General features: G+C 40.6%; 1 protein-coding gene across 1 annotated transcript in view; it reads left to right on the forward strand.

Annotated features, from left to right (window-relative positions):
• Positions 1-1858: 1858 nt before the first annotated feature.
• pde2a (phosphodiesterase 2A) overlaps positions 1859-24151 on the forward strand; it is a 172912-nt gene continuing 150619 nt past the window's right edge. The window contains exon 1 of the mRNA XM_080512409.1: positions 1859-1937. Coding sequence (XP_080368535.1) covers positions 1879-1937 — 59 coding nt within the window. The 5' untranslated portion in view covers positions 1859-1878. The remainder of the gene's footprint in view (positions 1938-24151) is intronic.

Raw genomic sequence — 24151 nt, forward strand, 5'->3', positions numbered from 1 at the left:
GTGAACGTGGTGTGAGAACAACCACACCAGTGACTTCCCGTATGCACTCCTCTGAGCGAAAAGGCCAACCCTAGTCCAGAGGTCAGCAGCCTGCAGCTCTAAAGCCACGTCCCTCTGGAAGCACATAGTTCAATACAGGAGATTTTTTTGGTGCAGGGCTAAAAGAGCTGGGGTGATGGGGCATTTTGTGTGTGTGTGTGTGTGTGTGTTTGTGTGTGTGTGTGTGTGGGGGGGGGGGGGGGGGGGTAGTGAACAGTGATAAATGGATGCAAAGAATTGTGAATTTATGTACACATCGATGAGTAACTAACTAAAGTTTATTTATAAAGAGCTTTTCACAAATCACAAAGTACTGTACAAGAAATGGGTGCAATAAAGTTATGGAATAGATGAATATATATAAAACCCAATAAAAGACAGTTAGCATAAAATACATTACATAGTTGTCCGTGAGTCCAGTTTATTATCGTGTATCTGCCATGGGCATGACTGTCACAGGGAAGAAATTCTTGTAAAAGTATTTCCTGTATCTCAGTATGAGTTGTCCACTATACACTGAGACTCAAGAGTGTAAACAGAATTGAGAAAATAGATTATTAGCTTCATGTAGGAATCCCTTGATTCTTTTATAACACAGAATGTGAAAGTTCAGTGTGTTCATGCAGCAGGGGCCTCGTAAAGTTACCAGTTGGGCAATTTATATGTTTCTCTGGTTGATAATAATGATTTCGCATGAATTATTTTATGTGTAGGTCATGTGGGTAATAATGACAATCTTCTTTTTTGGGTTTATCTGCAGATTGTCATGTTGTGAATTGTGTTTATGGGCAATGAAACATTCTCAGTTAACTTTTGAGTTTGGGGAATTGGGAATGTCCCACTCTATCCCTTAAATAGACAAAAATGCTCCCTAAGTTGTAAAACTGCTGTTATCTAAGACAAAAAAAAAAAAAAAAAGCCGGGTATTTTCAGTCCACCCATGTCAACAAAGGTCTCTAGGCTCCTGTTTCACTATGCACTATAGTGAATCCCTGCTGCTGCCCTGTGCGCACTGGAAGTGCCTTATAAGGCAGGAGGTCTGTGTTGGACCTTGAGACCTGACGGCCCGTCATAGACACACTGGAGAGGAGTGCTGTGTGCAGTTTATAATGAAACCCGTCCAGAGGGCAAATACAATCTTCTGTGTTTGGAAAGGGAGAGGAAACAGATTGAAGTTTTGCCCTGTGTCATGTCCACTGTAGGATGAAGTTGCGCGCATTGGAGGGAGTTGCGTGAAAATGCGCAGTTGATGTGTGAGGATATCCCCCGATTGACTGGCGGTGGATCATATGCACACAACAGCACAACTTCAGCGTTGAAGCGGTGTGAATCAGGAGCGAGATTGCATTGAGGGCGACTTGCTATTTTTTTAAGGAGACTTCCTCGGCTCCACGTTGACTGACGCGTCTTTGACTGTTGATGCGTCCACATGTGCGTCTGGAACGTGAAAACGCACCGCCTGAGCTCTCTCTCTCTCTCTCCCTTTTCTCTCTCGCTTTTACCTCCCTCCTTCCCCCTCCACATACACACACACACACACACACACACACACACACACACTCTCAGCTGTTATCGCTCCATACACACACACACCCCACAGCTCGAATATCAGTTACCGGGTCCCGACCAATCCCGGCGCGCTGCCCGTCGGAGCTCCAGAGGAGAGAGCGGACCGGAGAGAGAGCAGGCAGGCTGGGGGAGATAAACCTCACACATCCATCGTCTGCCCTGCTTCACCTCCTCCCGGCCCTAACGGACAGGCTCAGGAGCCGCGTCCTCCCTCCTCCGACTGACTGCAGCTGTTCGGGTGAACCGGGGAGGCGCGAGGCAGGATGCGCGATGGGACAAGCGTGCGGACACGCGCTCCTCTGCCGTAGCCAGCCGCCGTCCTCAGAAATGTAAGTGCAAGTGTGTGTGTACGATTACTATGAAATGCCGACTCTACTCTGTGCATGTTGTCGCCACTTCTCTGGGCTGTGTTGTTGGAGAAAAGGCACATGGCGTCTGTTGCAGCGAGCCAAACGCTGAGTGGTGCGTAGTGGCGCGAGTGAGACCTGCTGGGTGTCATGATTCCACACTGACAGCGCGAGCCGTGCACGCAGCTGTCAAGTATTATAAACCCGAGGACTGAACCCTTCAACATCTCTCTGCAGCATCTCTGGATCATCCCGGGGGCTCAGTGGGCTCGTCAGAGAATTTAGTGACCTTATCGTGCCTTTGTGTCTTCCTGGATGTGGTAACAGGACTCCGACTGACAGCTGGACTTCTAATATTCCAACAGGGGCTGGTACATCTGTGAGAGATCACCTAATTAAATTCTGCACATGAAAACCTTGATGTCTGAAAGGAGCTGACTCTGAGCAAACAGCATTATCTTAAATTAGGCTCACTCAGCTTTTTGCTGCTGTTCCTAATACCTCCACGAATGGGTTGTAAGCTGTAACTTAAAGCTTTGTTAATGTTTGATACATGCAGTACTCTGCAGAAGTTTCAGGTTGGTGTGTGCGTGTGTGGGTGTGTGCGTGTGTGTGTGTGTGTGTGTGGGGGGGGGGGGGGGGGGGGGGGGGCTGCAAGAGTGCTTTCAAAAATTGATTTTGTTAAAGAGTTTATGGTCATCACTTAATGGGAATTGGGAAGTGAATCAGCTGCAGAGAAATTAGTGGTATGGATGACCACCTTTAAAGCCTTCATCTGTTCTTTGCACGGCACCGTTTATGAAGGAATCTGCACAAAGGTCGAGTTGAGACTGTGTCTTCATGTTGACTTTGGTAAAATCTGAAGGGCCACACATCCGAGATCACAGATGAGTTTCCAAGTTGCCTCGTGGATCAGTGAAATTACAGAAAAGACCATTGTATGGAAGTTTACTGAATTGGAATACTACTTTAACAACCTGTGCCAGTATGAGATTCTGAATAATCAGCCACCGATTAGTTTTTTTCAGAAGCAGATAATCCATGGAAAAGTTTATATTTTTTCAATCGAACAATTGGTAAACATATTGATAACGTGAATTTTCATGATTTTTTTATGAAGCGTGAGGAATAAGCCACAAAGATGTCCTAGGTTTGGGATGGACCACTTTGATCACTGAGTGCCACCAGACCTTCATCTCTCTCAAAGGATTGAATTATAAAGATCATGTTGTCGAGGGATTAGGGCTAACTGTCTTCATAAAACACAGCTTATAATGCATTTAGATTCAAAATATTCAGAAAAGTAAAATGGATGATTGTTTCAAATGTGGTTGATTGACCGCTCTCACTCTGTCGTTGTTTTTACAAATCATTTTGTGAAGATGTACAATGAGTTCCACTGGTGGCCTGCAGGCAGCCAGTTTCCCATGAATGTCTTAGACGAACTTCTCGCTGGACTCGGTTGTTTTGCTTTAAGCTCTGTAATGAGGTGATATTTGAATGTTCAGACAGATTTTCCTATGTGACTCTTTGATTACTGGAAGCAGTTTTCTTAGTTCCTTATAAGATAAATGCCCAGCTTCACAAATATGTGCCATGAATCAGAGAGAACTGACATGATCGTTATGATAAGTAGCTGCTCTATTTGTTACAGTGAAACAGACTCCTAACTTTGTGAAGCCTGTAATGTTGACTCTGAGTCAACGACCTGTCAAATAGCTGTTCATTAAACTCTGCAAGTCCCTGGATGTGGATGTTGTGTTTGACCACAGTGTTTTGAATGTCGCAGCCTTCTACCGCTTCTTGTTTATTTGTCTTTTCGAGGACACCTGTCTGGACCAAAAGAACTTTTAAATGCCACCGCTTCAGGCTCTGTTACTTAATGAAATAGTGATCCTGAAAACACACCAGGTTTCAGCTGTTTGCCATTAAAGCTTGCCATGTAAACTTGCTCCAATTAAAAGGACACCTCAGCGACTGAAAGAAGTGAGTGATAGCGATGAAACAGAATACATGTCCATTTTATATCACATTTTCTGTGAATAATGATGCACTGTGTTAATATGATACTTCCCTGCGTCCTCCAGCTGAATAGTATAATTCATTGATACGCTGATTTCACAGTTACTGACAGCTTGTTCAAATCACGTTGCAGCTCCTGAGTTCACAAGCGGGAAAATTGTGCTTGATTCTATTTACGTCCCATTTCATTCTTTATTACAGTCCAATAACAAATTAAAATCATTGGAAAGTAATGGCTTTCATTCACCTCAGCTGGTGAAAAGACTGAGCTTCTTACAGTAAGATGGGGGATTTCTTGGCCACTATAAGAGGAAACGATATCCGGGAATTGTAAGAGACTCAGGAATCTGACACATAGACTTCTGCAAGCAATAATATCCAATTCGGTTCAGGACTGGTCTCATCTGTTTTGCTCAAGCTCGAGCCAGTTTGACTCGGGGACAGCGCCAGTGATCATTGAAGGTCATGAAGGTGTGACACTTCCGCGAAACACACAAGACCAGATGCCATGCCCACTGAATTACACACCCTCCTCGAGAGAAACATCCACAGACTCTTTGTGTTTTCATCATAGATGTGGGTTGTCTGGACTGTTCGTTTGAGAGCCACTGATACATCATCAGAAGTATTGATAACATTGATGAAGCTCTAAAGTGTCATAAATCCTCTCCCTGCCGGTGTCTCTTTTTGCCTGTCGGTTTTAATATTTGATGCTATGTGCTGTTCGGCTGCTGCTGCTGCTTGTGTTTGTGGGCTCTGAGCAGCTTTTCAGCGAGACACGCTCAATTCACTTTGCTCATCTGCTGAAATCATTGTGCATCATTTTAAGAGCCAGAGCACACGTTGCCCTTTGTAATCTGTATCTATGCGTGTTTATGTCCCAGCAGGTGTGCATGTGAATGATTTTCAGCCTGAAAAATAGTGCAATTCATTGGACTGATGCCAAGAAGTCAGATTCCCCCCCGCCACACACACACACACACACACACACACACACACACACACACACACACACACACACACACACACACACACACACACACACACACACACACACACACACACACACACACACACGCTAAAATGTACAGAGGTACACAGCAGCAGAGTTGTAACCTGACTCTTGATGAGAGTGTGTGTGTGTGTGTGTGTGTGTGTGTGTGTGTGTGTGTGTGTGTGTGTGTGTGTGTGTGTGTGTGTGTGTGTGTGTGTGTGTGTGTGTGTGTGTGTGTGTGTGTGTGTGTGAGAGAGAGAGAGGGAGGCAGGGAGAGAAGAGAGAAAGGATGCTGATGTTGCACTCTGTTATCATCAGTAATGGGCTCATCAATACTAAAATATTCAGAGAGAGAGAGAAAGAGAAAGAAGAGACAGAGAACAGCAGATAAAGTGAAGGCAAAGAGAAAGCTGAGAGAATTCTTTGTGTGTTGTGTATTTATGTTGTTTCACGTGGTTTTCACGTGCTTGTCCATGCGCCCGTCTTTCCATACTGCTTAATGCAACTTGGGGTCATCCGGTGCTGAAGCCAATCCCACCTGATTATGGGTGAAGGCAAGTCAGGCTCTGAACAGGTCACTTGGACATCACAGGAAAAACACAGAGATACAGGCAATTTTGGCCCCGTTTACATGATCTTTCACGTGACAACACCTAATCCGTCAAAAAAAGTGCTGCGTTTCCACTGCAGCAGCGGACACACAGACAACAATGTAGTTAATATGCCGGGCCACAGGAGGGCACTGTTGCTTGTTTATGTAATGAAACCACATAACGTGAACAAAATCGAGAGAACCCGACATTTAGATGGAATCTTGACGAATCAGATGCTATCAGGGGTGAGTCTCAACTATAAAACTACTGATATGGATTACAAAATTAGAATATAGTCATACCACTACGTGTCCACCATCTTTGTTTACAGGCGCATGAGCAGAAGGAACAATTTTCAACAGGAAGGGAGGGAGAGATATACGTATGCACTTGGCATGTGAAACTCCATTACTGACAACATTAGCGATTCATTGAATCCCCTGACGATCCGATCCCATCCGACACATCCCTGTTCCCGATTCAATATGATACGATAAGATGCGATGTGATATTGATTTGATGCCGATTCAATTCTACACAATGCAATACAATGCGATTTGGTGCAATATGATACGATTCAACATGATGTAAAGAAATTATACCAAAAATGGAAATAGAAATAGAAAACAAGAAGCTGCAATTCTGCATGGTACAAGAGGCAGAGGACTTACTCTTTTTTTTCCAATCCTCATAAGCAGCAAATTTAACAGAAAGTTCACATTTTGCTTATAATCAGGGTTGGGTAGTGACGGACTACATGTAACGGCGTTACGTAATTAGGATACACAAATATGTAACTGTAATCTGTTACAGTACATTAAAAAAATGTGTAAAGTTGTTACAGGTATATTCGATAAAAACTGGGATTACTGAGCGGGATTACAATAGAACATCAGATGAAATAAACTAGAAATGCAGCTGTCACATGTACCGTCCACTGGCATTGTGACACTTCCTGACGCTTCCCCCAAATCCTGTCCAGAGAATTAACCATTACAAATATGAACTTTATGTATTCAGTATTGAATCAATAGTCCCATTTCATGCACCTTTGAGTTAAAAGTATAGTGTAAATTTAGAGGTCAACCGTTAATGATGGATTGTATTTAACCCTGGTGCCACCATGGTATGGACACAAGATTATTATTGTTTTGTTTTTTTTCAACAAAATCAACATTTTATATGAAAGCTTAAACTTGTGATTGAGGAATGGATGGTGACCTTTAAAAAAAAAAAAATCTCATCAAACAAATAAATTGCGGTGCATGTTTTTAAACTCTTGCACTGTGTGAATATCTAATGTTTGCCAGAATTTGCATGATTAAAAAGCAACTGATTAGGTGAATTTCATTCTGTTTGGATCATTCACTCTATTAAACAAAGTTAAAAAGACAGAAAAAAGAAGTAAAGGATGAGTCACTCCTGGTTTTAATGCAACACATCAACTCAACACACTTAAAATTCTGATTTCATCACCTCAAGTGGAAGGTTTGTGTTAACACTGCATTAACACTACATGTTGCATAATTTTGTTCCAGCCTATTGAGACAATCAACATTGGGATTTTAAGTTTGGCTCCTAAATGATTCAACAATGGGTCCCAGATGTGTTTCTCTGGCTAAATTAAGGGTGACAATAAAGAAAATAAACTGCTAATCATACTGATAGCACAAATTATAAGAACGTCTATTCCCGGATTGGATCAGCCCTCAGTTGGCCCTTGAAGGATGATTTTGAATGCAGATTTACAACATGGAATATTTGAGACTTTTCTCAGCATTGGCTCCTTCCTGCACAGGTTTAGCTTACAATCCTATATGTTTGGTTGCAGTCCTTGTTTCTATTGTGGGTTTAACACAAGAATTGAAAACCTGGCCAGCTGGTCACTAGTGACAACTGTTTTTCACACCTTGTGAGCGAGAGTTATTTTTAAGACTCGGGCTACAAAAACTGTTGGGTCTCATTTGTTTTATCAGGCATGTTTGTTGTTCAGGAGGATTTCAGATGGTTAGTTAGTTACAGAGTACTTACAGTTCAGTCGTGGTTTGAATACAGCTGCAGGAGATTAATAGATGTAAACACAGTGTCATCATGTGTGTGCTTGTATGTGTGTGTGTGAGCCTGGAGGTGTCACAATGAAATGAGCCTGACAGCTCCCATAGTTCCCGGTTTTAGCTCCAGCAGCTCTTGTCAGCCTTCTTATCTCTATGGACTGTTGCCACAGACAGGTACTTTTAACCACATTCATAATTGATTCACGGACTTTGCCAGCTTAAGAGAAATAAATACACATCTTCCCCAGCACTCTGTACATTTAATCAACAAGCAGGTATCCCATATATCAGTCCCAAACCGGTGCAGGGAGAGTACTGTGTGGTTCTGACAGCTGATTCTCAGAGGTGACATTGGCAGTGACAGGACATTTAATATAAAGCTGCACAACAGCATGAGTTGCACTGTCGTCAGTCAATGTGACAGCAGACCTCAGAGTAATTTACTAAGATCAAGCAACAGCAGCAGTACATACGCAACTCCTCCCATGTGACTGCGAGGAAAGTTGACGGTAATGTAGAATGTAATGCAGAGCTGAATGATTATTGACAAAAATGACTTTTTTTACAGCATTACACCGAAGTCAAATATGTACGCTATTTATTGCGTGACGCAAAAACTGACTGGTAGAAACACAGTTGGAGGCGCTAGTGAAAGGTTAGCTCTTTCCTATAAAACGCTGTAATATCCCAGCAAACCCTGAGGCTGCCTGTTTTGTAAACATGGCAAAAGGTTACTCCAGTACTGCAGAATTTCAGACTGTATTGACAACTGTTGGCTATAAGCACAAGATACGTGGAGAGATAATCTGCACTGCACACTTTTGCACAGTGCCAGCTGGACAGAACTTGAATGAACACCCACAGCCACAAATACATACTCAAGAAGACCCTTAAATGTACTCAGTAAAAATCACAAGTAGCCAAGAAATTACACACACAAAAAAAAAAGAAAGAAAAGAAAATCTTCCCTAAAGATTGTCCCTCTTCATCTGCCTCGGACTCCGTGATCAAGATTACCTTCAGCACACACACTTTGTAGGGGTACACACACACAAACCGTCTTTGCTCTTGTGGTTCAGCTAAAGAAAGTATTGATCCCAACTTTGTGATTAAAACAGGGACAGTTGTTACTCCTCAAACACAATCAGCACACAAAAAACCTACCGAGTGATCTCACACACATGCGAGCACATGCGCGTACACACACACACACACACACACACACACACACACACACACACACACACACACACACACACACACACACACACACACACACACACACACACACACACACACACACACACAAAGCACTGCAGCCTAAATGAATTCTGTGCAGAAGAACGTAATTAGCAAACCCTGGACCTGGAATCTGATGAGCCGGTAACCTTGGTCTGGAGAGTGCATGCATGTGTGAGTGTGTGTGTGTGTGTGTGTGTGTGTGTGTGTGTGTGTGTGTGTGTGTGTGTGTGTGTGTGTGTGTGTGTGTGTGTGTGTGTGTGTGTGTGTGTGTGTGTGTGTGTGTGTGTGTGTGTGTGTGTGTGTGTGTGTGTGTGTGTGTGTGTGTGTGTGTCTGTTGACAACTATGAGGATATACACTAAGTCACAAGCGTGGGTGCGTTTGTATGGGTACGGTTGTGTTGCTGTCGGTAATGAAATGGACAGCACAACCGTGTTTTTTTTCATCGTCGAGAGACGAAGGTCGTGATGGGCAGCTATGTTTTGTGACAAGGCTTTGGTCTAATTGGGAAACGGCGTCATGTCTCCTCTCTGCGTGTGCGTAGACCTTGCTTATAGAAACAGTGAGACAAAAGTGTGAACTCGGAGTATAGTATAGTTACTAAATGATGACTGCTTTATTTATTGGTTCAAATCATCACATTTTGGCCTGATGGGCCACAGCTTTTTTTCACACTCAAATTAATTGATTTATACATAAAAGTTATTATAAAGGGACTTAAGTGAAAGTCGGACGAGGCTTTTCAGTGCCACTGAGGGGGCTCTCCTATGCCTGGCTGGATCACCATGGTAATATATACGACAAACACAATCTGCTCTTCATCAGGTTACAATTGAGATAAGAGATTAACATGTATAAAGCGCTCCACACAGACTTGTCCCCGGTAAATGTCGACTTTCTTCAGAACAAATTGCTTCGAGATGGAGCACCGATTGTGTGCGGTTGTGTCGATAAGGCAGGCATTTTCAAAGACCAACAAACACTTTATTATGTTTCTTTCCTCAACATCACCTGTTCTCTGGAAGGAGTTACTGACTTTTTAGCACCTCAACAAACAACCAAGAAAAATTCTACCTCCAAGCAACCACCCCTGTAAACACAAAGCTGCAGTTGCCCACGACCCCATTACTGGCTTGCACTTTTTATTTATTGTCTATAATTACATTTTGTGATTTCAATGTAGTCATTTTGCACTGCCAGTTTTGAGCTGAAAACATCTTGATGATAAATCATTATTCTTTTCAATTATATTCTATTTTATTCAGCGGGGTCAGTTTACTGAGCATTGTGGGTTCAGCGTGCCATGATGAGTAGTGCTTTTACAATCCTCATCATCATCATTAGAGTCATTGGTGCTTCATATGATGTGAGGAGACCAACAATGGCTCTTGAAAAAAAATGTAAATCTACAAACTGATGAATTTCTGTCCTGATTTTCAATCATAATACCATTTGAATGGTTTCCAACAGATTATCCCCTTCTCTATTACTTCGCTGCTAAAACAGTTTGTTATAGCATTTTTAAGACGGCACGATTATTCATCATGATTGGACAAAAGTAATTGAATTATCTCATTAAGTGCTTTTGTTGGGGTTCTCAGAATTTTGTTTCTAATTAACATCTCAGCCCTTTTCACCTGAACTTGCAAAGTACCTGAAGCCTGAAGTCAACAATACAAAGTTGATATCTGGCTTCGTCACACACAATTTCCTCTGATCACAAGTATACGATGTGTTAGTATCTGGGAAGTTTGATCATTAATATCCTATTTAATTTTTCACTTACATGACTTATCTTTGAGTATTGGTGAAAAAAATCAATAAAGATAGGTGTCAAAATAAAGCATGTTTAAGATATTGACACAGTATTACTCAAATCAATGCAAGAAGAAAAGTAGTTGAGGTTGTTGCACATATGTAAAAATGTTTGGGTGCAGGTGTTCCTTTTGAGTTTCACATCCATCTCTGTTGTGTACAGAGCATTTGGACGTCACCTTTGTGGTAGAAGGACACCAGATGGATGATCTCCCACCTGCGATAACCCCAATGACAAGTAGTGACCTCTGCAAACTTCAAGAGACTGACTGACAGCAGCTTTGAAGTGCTGCTGCTTTTATACAAAGGTTACTTTGGAGGGGAAAGGGCCTGGTCTCAAGGGGGTCACTGGGGCTGATGGTCAGGTGGCACTTTTGCAGTAACACAAAAAAGGTGACCCTATTTTATCTCAGGAATGAAGTCATGTTGATTCTCTCCACATGTTTTCACATTTCCCTTAATTGTTAAATCGCACTGTTTTATAATCAACTTTACTTAAACTTTTCATACACTGAGCATGGACAAACCTGCTACTATATAAAATGATATGGATCAGTACAAGCAGAATTTAGGGACATGCATATTCATCCATAATTAAAACCACACATTCCTGAACTGAGGCAATATAATATTCTGACCTATATTTCTGCTTTTCTGTACTTCCATACTCAATCTGTTCCACAGTTTTCCACCACATATATAAATAAAACATGCAGTTGTGCTTGGCAATGACATTTATTTGTCTCCCTGGAAATTGTAGATTGCACAACAGTTCCAAGAACTTTTGCTTGTGTTTCCCCAGATCTCTGAACAGCTATTTAAAATAGGATATTATTGAATTAAAGAGACTATGGAATGATTTCTGGAATGTATTTTTTGGTATTTTCTTTACATGTACCTGAATGTCTTCCTTTTATTTGTTAATTCCAAATATCATGATTTTTTTTCTTTTTTTAATAATTCCAGATGGGAGATTCGACAGAAATTGCTGCATATTTTCTGCCGAAACCAGAAAATTCCTGTCATTAGCAAACAATGTAAATCTTAATATATCAGATAGATTACACATATCATTGATATACAGACTGAATACAATTGGTCCCAGCACTGATCCCTGTGGGACGCCACACACAGTTTGCCTTTTCTAACTCAAAATTCAAAAGTATTGTCCTGAATACCATATTTGTGTATGTGATTCTGTTGTAGGCCTCAAGGTGGAACAACAGCGCTCCCCCAATTCTTCCATCTGTCTTTTTAACAAAACAGCCAGTATTCCTGTCTGCAACAAGCTGTTTCTCAGCTTCTTGTGCTTCATGATCCACCTGGAAGAAGAGTCACAAACCTGCTATCTGTCTTGCTGCAGAGACGATGATGTGGAGTTTCTGCTATATCCATTGTGAAAGATGAAAAATTATGAGGATTGACAGTGTGGGTCAGTGGCTACCAACCGTTATAAAAGAGAAGGCGGTCGCACTCTCACTCAACCTTAAAAATAGAAGCAACACCGATGGGCAGATTTCTAGTGACCCCTGCCAAGGGTGTCCCGGACCCCAGGTTGGGAACTACTACTGGAGGGTGTCCCTGAATCAGGTTTGTGATGCCTTTCAAGTTGGATGGCAAAAGGTCAACAGTCTATGGTGTTTACTTTTTTCTAGATGTTCTTTTTTTGGGGATAACAGAAAAGATGGTGAAGGATGAGAAGCAAGCGGGCATGTGGCAGTCCTCCAGTGAAGTGTTGAATATGATTGTGACCACTAGAGACAGCTGGCCAGCACAATGCTGCAGGGTGGCGAGAGAGGCCGTGCATGGTTAGGACGCTCGCAGGCATCCTGTGTCTCAGACAATGATGTCCGAGTCCGGACGGTGAATAAGGAGTGGCAATAGATGAGGGAGGTTGCGGAGGAGGTGTTCAAGTGAGCAGCAAGTGAGTCTCAGTCTTTTGTGGAGGTGAAGGAGCTGTACATGACAGCAGGAGTCGGGAGGTATTCGTGTGTGGATTGTCCTTTTGTCTTTCTAATCAGCTGTAGAACACACCGAGGTTGTTGCTCGGGTGTAAGATGTCGGTGCGGGATGATGAGCTTTCAAGTCGGCAATTAGTCTGCTGCCCTTCCAGGCAGAGGATGAGCCGTCTGGTGCTGTTGAAGTTTCTCTGAGTACAGCATGAAAACATCTTTCACTGTTTTGCCAAACCTGTATTTAGACTGATTTAAACTGCCGCTTGTCTTCACTGCCTGAATACATTGAGCGTGAAGGTCATTTGAGTTTAGGTAGGATTTGTTACTGCGTCTTGTGAGGAATTGTCAGTTTTCTAATTGAGTTTTGTATATGAACACCTGAGTGACAAGTTCCAAACATTATTGATGTTAGAGTCGGGAACACTTAGCTGCATGTGTCACATTTCAAGTATGGGTGTGATAAATACCCAGAGCCACACATTTTAAGGATATTTGCACTTTAAAACATGACAGTTGTAAAAGTAAAGCCTCCAGTGACACAGTATGTGGGAAGAATTTGAAAGTGCTGTTGAAAAGAAGCAGGGCATTAAAATGACTCAAGATGATTGAAGTAAAAAAATGTATGAACCTCAAATTCACCTACACACACACAAAAAAAAAACCTTTTACACAGCTCAGAAATTCAGAGGTTCACAGTTTAGCCAAGAAAGATTAGTTGTTTTTATGTCAGTTACATATGAAAAAAAAAAATCTTACATTTTTGGTTTAAGTAAGGGGAATAAATGACACTTGTGGTTAAACCTTTCTCTTGATATATTGCAGGATATAGTGCAAAAAGGTAACAGTAATGTGAGATACTTTTAAACGTATATTTCTAATTTAAAAATGTCAAACCAGTGATGGTAAAAGTGTTAAAGAGCTCAACAGTTTAAAATGCAAGTGACATATAAACAGTTCTAGAACACTAATTACTCTTAAGTGTGATGGAGACGAATTTAAATGGAGACGGTGGCATAGTGGTGAGCAGTCTTCCGTCACAGTGAGATCAGTCCCAGTTCAAGTCCAGGATTGCAGGCTTCTCAGTTTGCATCTTCTTCCTGTGTTTGCACATGCAGCACTCAAGCTACCACAACCAAGTTTGGTGTACGTTGTGACAGTTGTAGACGACATAGAAAGACTCATCAGGCGTTTTAAAATTGAAACCACCTAACTAGCCTATTTCCCCCTCTAACTGTTTTAAAATATGTGTCAAACATATTTTTTATACACGTGTATATTTTTTTTGGTACACTGATATTTTTAATCAAATTTCCCTGATTGTATTTAACATTATTTTTCATTTCTTTATGTAATTTTAACATTTACCATCTGTAGACTTTAAATAACCATCTCGCACTGCAGCTGTGAGATGAGGTATTGCGCACAAATGTTAAGGTGACTGATAATAGTGTAATATTTTACTATCATGTATGTTAATAATACATTTCTTGCAATTGAAGTATTAAATATTGACTCTAGAAGATGGATAGATGGAATGTGACACATGTCAGGTCTTGTAATTTGCATGTCCGAAGGAGCCTGATGTGAGGAGACCTGACGGTTGGTCATGTTAACTTGCCATGACTCATATTAATATGCTTGTAAAAAATAAAAAAATATAAAACGGCAAGGAGCTTAACTTAGCTTAATTCAAATGTATTTTTCAATTTAATACTAATCTTGGGTCTGTTAGTGTTATAGAGCTTTACCCTTCAGCCTGTTCCCATTTAAAATAATTCAAAAAACATTTTTAAATCATATGAATATAAATTGCCATGATTTATGTATGCACTTGAGGAATGGCTTGAAACATACAGGTAGGTTATGAAATGATAATATTTGGCATAAACTATATAATATATTTTAATAGAGCATGTAAGAACAAAACATTAAAAAAAATATAAATTGAATTGACTGTTGACAGCCTATCTATTTGAGGCTCTGTTCTAATTTCTGTCCTTTTTGTTGCAATAAAATTGTAGAATTGATAGAATATCAACGCCCCGTACAGAACAAGTAACTATATAAACTCAGCCATAGGTCAATAAATAATATGTTAATGCGTGGTTTCAGTTTGCAGTGGAGTTGAGCTGGACTGCAGCACATTGAGAGGTGTTTTACTCTGCTGTGATCATTTATGTTAACAACCTCACTAAAATGTTGCACTTGAGTTTTCAACTGTCTCTATTTGAGGTTTGTTGCTTCTGGTCTTGTATTGCCTTCGTATTTGCCGTAATTTCTTGTTTGAATTCATCCAGCACCTCTTTCATTTCGCGCTTGAATTCCTGTTTGAATGCTGTGAAGTCGTTTTGGGGTTGCTGGTTTGTATTCTGTCCTTTAGAAGTCCTCGGTCATCACATCTCTCGAAACGTGCTTCGTTCTCGCTTTCTATTTTTCTCAATTCGGTTTAGTCTTTATTTTTCACATTTTAATCAGGTGACATTTTGTAGTTATTTTCTGTTGTAGTTGCAGCTTCAGATCATTTGTATTCTGATTTTTACACATGTGAACATGAAGAAACTCCTGATGTTTGCGTGTCTGTGCTGCTTTGTCTTCAGTGTTTTGGACAAAATAGTTATGTTGTTAATGTGACAACCATTGTTGACGTTAATGTTCTTGGTCTCTACTGTGTAGTAGCACAATGTGCTCACGTGCTCCAGTGACCCATGCTATGCTGTGCAGGGTTTTTCTTATTGATCCGTCCTATTGATCAGCTCACACAGAGATAAAGCCACTGACTGGCTCTAAATGTTGCATGTAGTTCAGAGGAGTGAAATGACACTTTCAACACACTGACTGCAAGAATACACCTCCTGCACACATCATTAAGCACAACCTCTATGCTATACTTTAGATGAATGCACATTATACAGACACATCATACACAGCAGTTTTGCAAACAGTTTTCCATTCACATCATTACCTCGTTTTGGTTGTCGACTACATCTTCCTGTTCACCATTTGATGTTCTCTCAATTCCTGCTCTGACTTCTAACCCTTGAAATCCCGCTCGCCAAACAGACACAAAGAGTGAGACAGGTGCGTGAGAGAGAGGCGGAGGCTGGATAGATGGAGGGATGAAATGATAAAGGGCAGGTGTTCCTTCCAAAGATATGTTCAGGTTGCTTGGAAACTAATCGTGTCAGAGAGGACCCCACACATCATTGAGTACATCAGTCAAATATGTCAAAGAAATATTCTTTACTACATTTGTCACGCACAATCAAAATGGTTGAAATCCCTATCTGTCTATCTAAACTTCTCATATCTCCATATTGTGCTAAACATTCAAACTACATTTGGGAGATTTTCGCATTCTTAAAGTAATTTTACTTTCGACTAATCTTGCAACTGGGTGTGGCAAATCCTTGCAACATGGAGCACGGTTTTGCAGCCGTCGTCACTTTTACAGAAGCCCGTGCCATTAATTCCACAGCACAGTATATGAATAGAACATGTTGTAAAATCACGACAAAAAAACTTTAGTGTGAATAATCAGATGATTGCAGTCATGCATTCATGAAAAATCTTTACCAAAATTATAATAAAAAAAAGCTAAAATAAGTTACTTGCCTCTCAAAATGGTATAAATGACCACTATATTCTTCCACAAAACAGAAACTATCAAATTGACAACTCAAAATACAAACATCTATTATTTACAACAATAAGCAGTCCAGCTGTAGCCACACTTTGTATAGTTTAGGTGGCAGCGTTGAGTCCCTTCTGCACCAATCAGAACTTCTCTTAGCTTTCAGATCTCTTTGGTTCTTTTTGGTTGTTGCAGTCATCCAGGTCGTATCCAGTGGGGGACGACTGTTTACATCTCATAAGCTGTGTTGTAGCCTAGAGCTGCAGCCATTGTTTTGTTACCTGGTCCACTTCCTGTTTTTTGAGTTCAAACATGTACTACTAGACTAACTAAATTAAGGCAAGTTAGAAATCTGGCAGACTTTGGTAAGTATACCAGCAGCACATCATAAAATGGCCGATGAGGAAACATTGTTGACTGTTGTGGCTTTATTTGGCTTCTTGGGGTTATTTTGAGGTTAGAATTATATCAAATAGGATATTGTATTTTTATACATGGCTTGAATTCTGTGAATTTAAATTGGATCATGTTCAGTTCATGTTCTGCTACAATTACCATTTTGAACTGTATTAATATTGTACAAAGCTGAGGTTAATCTCTCTGCAGTGCTACTGTGCCCTTCTACTGCCCAGCAAGATGAAGGATTTAAAAAAGTATACCAAGACACGATGCGCTAATACAACAGTTAGAAAAAAAAAAGACTTTGTTCACAAAGAAGACAGTAATTGAGTTGTTAAATGTGAAAGGATAAAAATAGATAATGATAGTTCAGTGGTATAAAAATAAGCTTTGATTAAAAAGAAGTGAGAGTGCGCCTAAGATTCACAAGCTGAGAAACTGCAGAGCTTGATCAACATTAGTACCGTGATGGGAGATCACCCAGACCGAATAAAGCAAGTGAATTAACAAGATAAGCTGAAGAAATGCTGAGTTAGATTTTCAACATAAGCAAAGGGCGCTTTAGATCCTGTCTTGAACTTTTACCTCAACCAATGCACTGAAGAGAGAGAAGAGAGTAGCGGCAGGTTGCAGCTTCTCTCTAATCCTCCAAACAAGTTTTAGATAGTACATGGATTTCTTGATTACAATGAAATTGCCGGCAATTTCAGCAATCAAAGCTGAGAATGAAATGTCTTTTGGAGTGTGAAAAAAACCATTTTGTTTTCAGTGTTTTGATTGATGAAGGACAAATCAGGGTCATCAATTGTCCTCTTATTCATGGGAGAGTGCATGGTTTTGTTGGAAAGACAATCAAAAGTGATTTCATTGTTCAGGATGTGATGCGGTGCTGAGTTTTTTTAAGTGCATAGAATTAAGTATTTTATCAAAAGATAAACTATGCACAAAAATAAGGAAACGTGTCCTTGGTAGATTATTTCTTTGTTGTAACAATGCTTCATAGCAATAAATGTTACACCATCTGACAACCGGCTTATTTCCCTTTTGAATAGTTGCCACATGCATTTGTGGGAGGAGCAGCAGAGCTGAACATGTAGGCCATGTCCATGAAAAGGACTGCCCAATCTTCACCACAAAATGTAACAATCTGTTACTTTTTGTGTCAAAAAAATTTAATCAAATAAACCTGCCGGATGATAATAATTGATAGAGAAATTCGAAAGCGGGCAGTATTCTAGGTTTTAAATCAACAGCTTGGGAAGATGTGTGAAGTGGCAGACCAACCCAAAGAGCTGGAATACTACAGTCTGTGAGTCACTCAAATGTCACGGAGTCCCCTCAGACAGGAACAGTAGATTTAAAAGCATAACCAACATACAACATAAACTCTTAACCAGTCATGTATACCACACTGTCCTAAAGTGCTCTTTAAACCTCCACAGTCGACGACCAGATGGAAAGATTTGTTAAGTGCTTGTTGTAAAGGCTTGTTAAATTGCATAGCAGTTTTTTTTTTCGTGGGGGGGGGGGGGGGGGGGGGGGGGGACTGCAGAAGATGGACATGTTCATTTTAACCAGCTGATGAGGCTTTATTTTGAATGTTTAATTTCCATGGTGAATTTCCTAATAATAAAATAATAATATTTTCTTTTGACTTGCAGAAACCACATAAAATAGGAGGCCAATAAAACTGTTTTTAGTTCAAATCAATGTTCTTTTAATTTCTTAAAGCTGCATAATCCAGTGGGTGAACTGTGTGGAAGGGGACCTGATCCACTGAATTTCTGCTCATTCATCCTTAGAAGGAGCATGAAAGTATCTTGTCAAACATTACACTGTCACAAAAATATATACTTTTGATGTTGATGTTGTTTGTGGTGACACAGTGTTTACATTTATGTCAATGCTGAAAACACATGAACAATTTAGACAGATGGACAGTTTTTAAACAAGTTAAGTCCATTAACATTTAGGAATATGGTTGCTAGGTTGCCCTTTATCATCACTTTGAAATGTTTACTTGCAGATAACAATAAGAAAATAACCACACAAAAAAAGGATGTCATAGTTTTGTACATAGTCATGTGGGAAAGAGACCATAAAGTGTTAAGACAACACAAAGGTTCACCCTTGACCTCTACTTGTTTATCACTTGGAACAGACTCTGCCCAAGGCAAAAAAAAATGAAGATGTTACACAAACAGGCAGGCACATGCAGAGCCATGCACACATTTTCATTGATAGTAATAATTAAAAAGCAAAACACTAAGCAGTGAATTCCACCAGTACACAACACAAAACTTTAAACCATCTTATTTAATGAAAGTTCAAGTAAAGGTTACTGGTGCCCAAACTTGGCCAAGACTCCCTATTAGCAACAATATGATTGATTGTGAATACACAGGAAATCCAACATCTGACCAAGGTTTACCACTTGACCTGAAACAAATGATGAATGAATCTGAGTTTACCTGGGTTGCACTCTTGGCGTCTGAGAGGTGGCGGCTCTGCTCTGCTTAAATTTCAAAATACATTTATTTGATGTGTTTTGTTGTCTCTCCCATCCCTTCTAGAAAATCACATCCAGGCTCTTACTAAAGCCCGCCTCACTCTGACAGTTACCCCACCCTACTCTGACCTCAACAGACACCGTACTGTTACCCTTTGTCCCCAAAAGCTTGACACTTTGTCATGATGTTAATGTGTCGGCAGATTTAGGTCCCCACAAAAGTAGTACCGGTAAATGCTCACATACACACACGCAGTCGCATATCTGATTGAAGTAATACCTCACAGTGAGAATAGGTGAGAATCATTTGCATCCTGACAGTGTTTACTCAGGTTGATTGGCTGCTAAAGCTTTTGCATTTTGTTATGCTAATTACATGCTAAGGAGCCACGCCACTGACGACTTCCACATCTGAACCTCTTCTAACCTCTAAACGATAACAGATGGAGACAGACACTCATAAACACACACGTGAACAAATGCAAAGGCTCCGTCGTGAAGTGAATCTGAATTCACTAATTAGACATAATGCTCATTTTACTACCATGCAGTCAAATCAAATGAGTGTCAGAGTTTGTGTGTTTCATTTTATGTTTGAGTTGGTGTGTGTGTATGTAAAACAGTCAGATTTCTTTTCATAAACCTGCTTCCATCCATCCATCCATCCATCCATCAGCATGTCTGTCCCTATTTGCTTCTCTTTGTCATCACTGACCTCAACTGGTCACCTTTCACACTTGTCCCATCATGCCTCTAGTGCGCGCGCGCACACACACACACACACACACACACACACACACACACACACACACACACACACACACACACACACACACACGCACACACACGCACACACACACACACACACACACACACACACACACACACACACACACACACACACACACACACACACACACACACAAGCACGTGGGCAGACATGGATAGTGATAATTTCCCAGAGGCTCCTCATCTTCCTGTCCATCTCAATTGTGTCTTCTGTTTCACATTTTTTCCTTCTCTTTACTTTGTTAAATATTTTCCTTTCAAGGCTCGTCGAGCAAAGAAAGAAGGATTTCGCCTTCGACATGGGGTCTAAAGGGACGTAAGCACTATTTTAGCATGCATAGCGAACACAGGATTGTACACTGTAAGTGTGTGTGTGTGTTTGTGTGCTGCTGCATTTGTTTTTGTATTAACATTAGTCTTTAAGCTGAGAATGCTGCATGTTTCGCGACGTTTACCCTTATGTCTCTGTGTGTTTCAATCCACAAAGAGCCTGCAGATACACTTGTATGTCACCGTTTCTGAGCTTTCTCCAGGTGCATTGTCTTTCTCAGCATCAAAGTCAATATGGAAAGAGTTTGTGTGTCTTTGATAGCTCTGGCCTTTGTGTTCTCAGGAGGCTCATAAGAATTTAAGTCTTTGATGCGCCCATTGCACCTTTTCAGAGCCTCCTTTGAGAAGCTTCCTCGTGGTGGAGTGGATTGATGTCTAATAGAGGGCACACTCTCTTTCATCTCTTTGTCTTTTTTTTTCTCCCTCTCTTAAAACTGCCTCCGCCGTAATCTGTTTTTGCCTTGTGTTCTCCATGACTAGATTGCATCGGGGCAGAACTCGCTGTGTCCCTAACTAGGCAGTCTGGGAAGCTACTTTGATGTCACCAGCAATTTGAAGTCGGTTAATGAGGAGGTGGATGTAGCCCTGATGAGAGCCGGCCTTCTTGGAATCATAGTTCCGCCTCATGTTTGTTGATGGTGTTTGTGCCGTGTTGACTCCTCCACCACACATTTAATCATACCGCTTGCTTGGTTTTACTGACAGGCAGACAGAGCTGGTTGTCTGGGCTTCAGTTCTACAACACGCTTTCTTCGGCAAAACCTTCCCTCTCCTGTCTGAAAGCTCTGGAAAAGAAAGCAATAGTTAATGAAACAGCTGAAATGGGAGCACGATGCACGTGGCTTCAGATTTGGATTTTTGCATTTCAGAGGGCCTTTATAAATTCCGTGCTTCACGCTGTTCTGTATGCAGGAGATTCAATCCAGGGAAGCACAATCAGAGTTGCTGCGGTCACTACGTCAAGACATGGATATAATTTGTTGGCCAAACACAGCATTTGATCTGTGAAACATTAACAAACACTGAGTTAACACAGTTATCTTGTGAAATGTATCACTGGACTCATATCATTAGCCCGTAAATGAAACAGCACATCACTGGAAATTACCATTTCAATTTAATTATTTGACACTCAGTTTGTAAAGAGGAGTTTATCATGGGCAATTACCATGAGACTATGGTACACAATGGCATACAGATCAGCCATAACTTTATGACCACAGAGGGAGAATTGAATCATACATCATCTTTAACTGTGCTAACGTTTTAAGACTTTCAAGTCTTTATCAGATTTTCTTTGTGTTCTTCTAAAACTGTGACATCAATGGCAAAAATGTCAGTGGGGATAAATGATGCATATTGAAACAATTAAGAATATATTATCACAGACATGAGACAAAATATTTACTGTTTTGAGAGTCAATCGGTTATTTTTGAGTACAACTTTGTGATTGAGAAAATGACTTATTTTTTTATAAAGCAGTTTTGGTCATGCACCGCACATTTGTGCATATTATTTCTTTGTCAAACTCTCCTCTAAATGAGATTCTACCCGTAAAACCAGACTGACTTGAAACCCTGCCCACAGTAGAGTTTTGCCAAAACATCTTCACTCATAAGATTTATGTGAAACTCCCAATGACCTTCAGAGACATTGATGTACTCATTCACTCACACATGGAGTCTTGTAAGAGTACACTGCATCATATGCTTTCTCCTGCTGGCCTACCCATTCTGATACATAATAGATTACAACTGAGATCAGCCAGACTCCCTCCTGTGCTCTCTCTCTCTCTCTCTCTCTCTCTCTCTCTCTCTCTCTCTCTCTCTCTCTCTCTCTCTCTCTCTCTCTCTCTCTCTCTCTCCCTCTCTCTCTCTCATCCCATGCTTTTGCCTCTTTCTTCTTCCACTGCCACTCCCAGCAATCACATTCTCTTCTCCCGTTTCCCTTTTCCACCACTGTCTCTCAACTGCCTTTCACTCTTGCCCTGTTGTAATGTGTTCTTGTCTCAGTGCCAATTTATTCATAGATGTACATGAAATGGCCTTTTCCAAAAAGAAAAGTGAGACGATTGACAACAGGGAGCTGACATTACAAGTCGGGAGAAACTGAACAATCGAGATAGACAGGCGTATCACATTTGCGCGGTAAAAACTATACACACCCCTGTTAATGAATGTTTGGTGAGAACGAATCAAATCCGGCATAAAATCGAACAAAGTCTACTTTGTGAGTTGTAATGACTGGGAGCTGCTAAAGAAACACTATTTAAGAATACTGGATCTGAATTATAAATATAATTTTATTTACTGTAATTGTGGTGGATTTGTGTAAATTTAGTGTGTATAATAAGTTGACAATTTTTTAAAGCTGTTTGTTCTCATGGAGCCTTGAACTTTCAGGGATAAGAGTCAAACTATTATTTAATGTAAATAAAACTGACTGTATTTCAAACAAGAAAGCATTAAGTGAAACCGAAGTTAAAAGTTAATGAGAACAAATTAAGGGGTAAGATTAGTTAAGGCACAAAAAAATCTATTACAGATACTCTGAAAGTATGTGACCACACATTGCAAACTTGTTTTGAACGGCTTGAGAGATACACTCCCAGTTTAAACTTACAAGCAGTTTAACAGCACAAACTGTGGCGCTGAGGTGAGATTCAAATTCTGTAAAAGGGTTCTCATCCCCTTACATTGAAAACCACTGATCATTTAAGGTTTTTACAATGGCATATTTTAATGTAATATGAATAATGTAGAAAAAATAAAGCAATAAAATAAACCAGACTGTCAAGTCATAATCATGACTCTTATAATAAGAATTAAATGGCACTAAATATCAAGTGTGCACCAAAACAGGTTGACAGCATTTATTCCTTCTTAAATTCTTGTCTCACTTGTCAGTGAGGCAGACAAACACACCCCACAGCACCAAGCTGCTCCCACCATGCATCAGTGCACACTTGCATTAGCAGGTAAAAGTAATGGTAAACAAACATACAGCTTGAAGTTCTGCCGGAAAGATTCCAGTCAAGCTTTGTTTCATCACATCAGAGAATGATTTTTCTTCTGCTCTTGACAGGGTATCACATGTTGTGCATAGATTCACAACAGCAGTTGGACTCTCCTCTGGGGCTGAGTCGAAGGTTCTCTTAGCGCTCGGTTTGACCCAAAACAACTGGGCCAATCACACACTCATGTTTTACGAGGTTGTGGTGTGTTGTCTCTTAATGGTTGCAGGTGCACTATATATATATATATAGTACAGCCTCTAGGTGATAGAGGGTGGTGTTTGGAGTGGATCATAATGATGGGATGTTAGATGGCCATTACACGAGGCTATATTGTACAATAACCACCAGTTTGTCCACTGAGCTGCCAAATTGTTTCCTGTGTGGTGTGTGTGTGTGTGTGTGTGTGTGTGTGTGTGTGTGTGTGTGTGTGTGTGTGTGTGTGTGTGTGTGTGTGTGTGTGTGTGTGTGTGTGTGTGTGTGTGTGTGTGTGTGTGTGTGTGTGAGTGTGTGTATGTGTGCGCTTTCGCGTGTTTATGCAGGTTTTGGTTTGTCAGACTTTTGGCCTTGATCACCATTTCTTAACTTGTAGGGACCTAAATCTGTTTACATCCACTGCCCCATAAAGATTTGTGTCACTTATGGCCACAGAAATAGAATCCACCCCCCCAATCTGGGGAATTACTTATCTTAGATAAAGGTAAAGGTTAGTCCAGAAATTATCCATACTGAGTTGAGTGTGACATTAATCTACGTCAGTGCAATTTTCCCATCAGGCATGAAAATGTCTGTATGATTGTTTGTGGCCTTGTTCTCCTATACAGGTGTAAACCTGCACACTGACCCATTGA

This window comes from Blennius ocellaris, assembly GCF_963422515.1.
Source record: "Blennius ocellaris genome assembly, chromosome: 2".
Taxonomy (NCBI): domain Eukaryota; kingdom Metazoa; phylum Chordata; class Actinopteri; order Blenniiformes; family Blenniidae; genus Blennius; species Blennius ocellaris.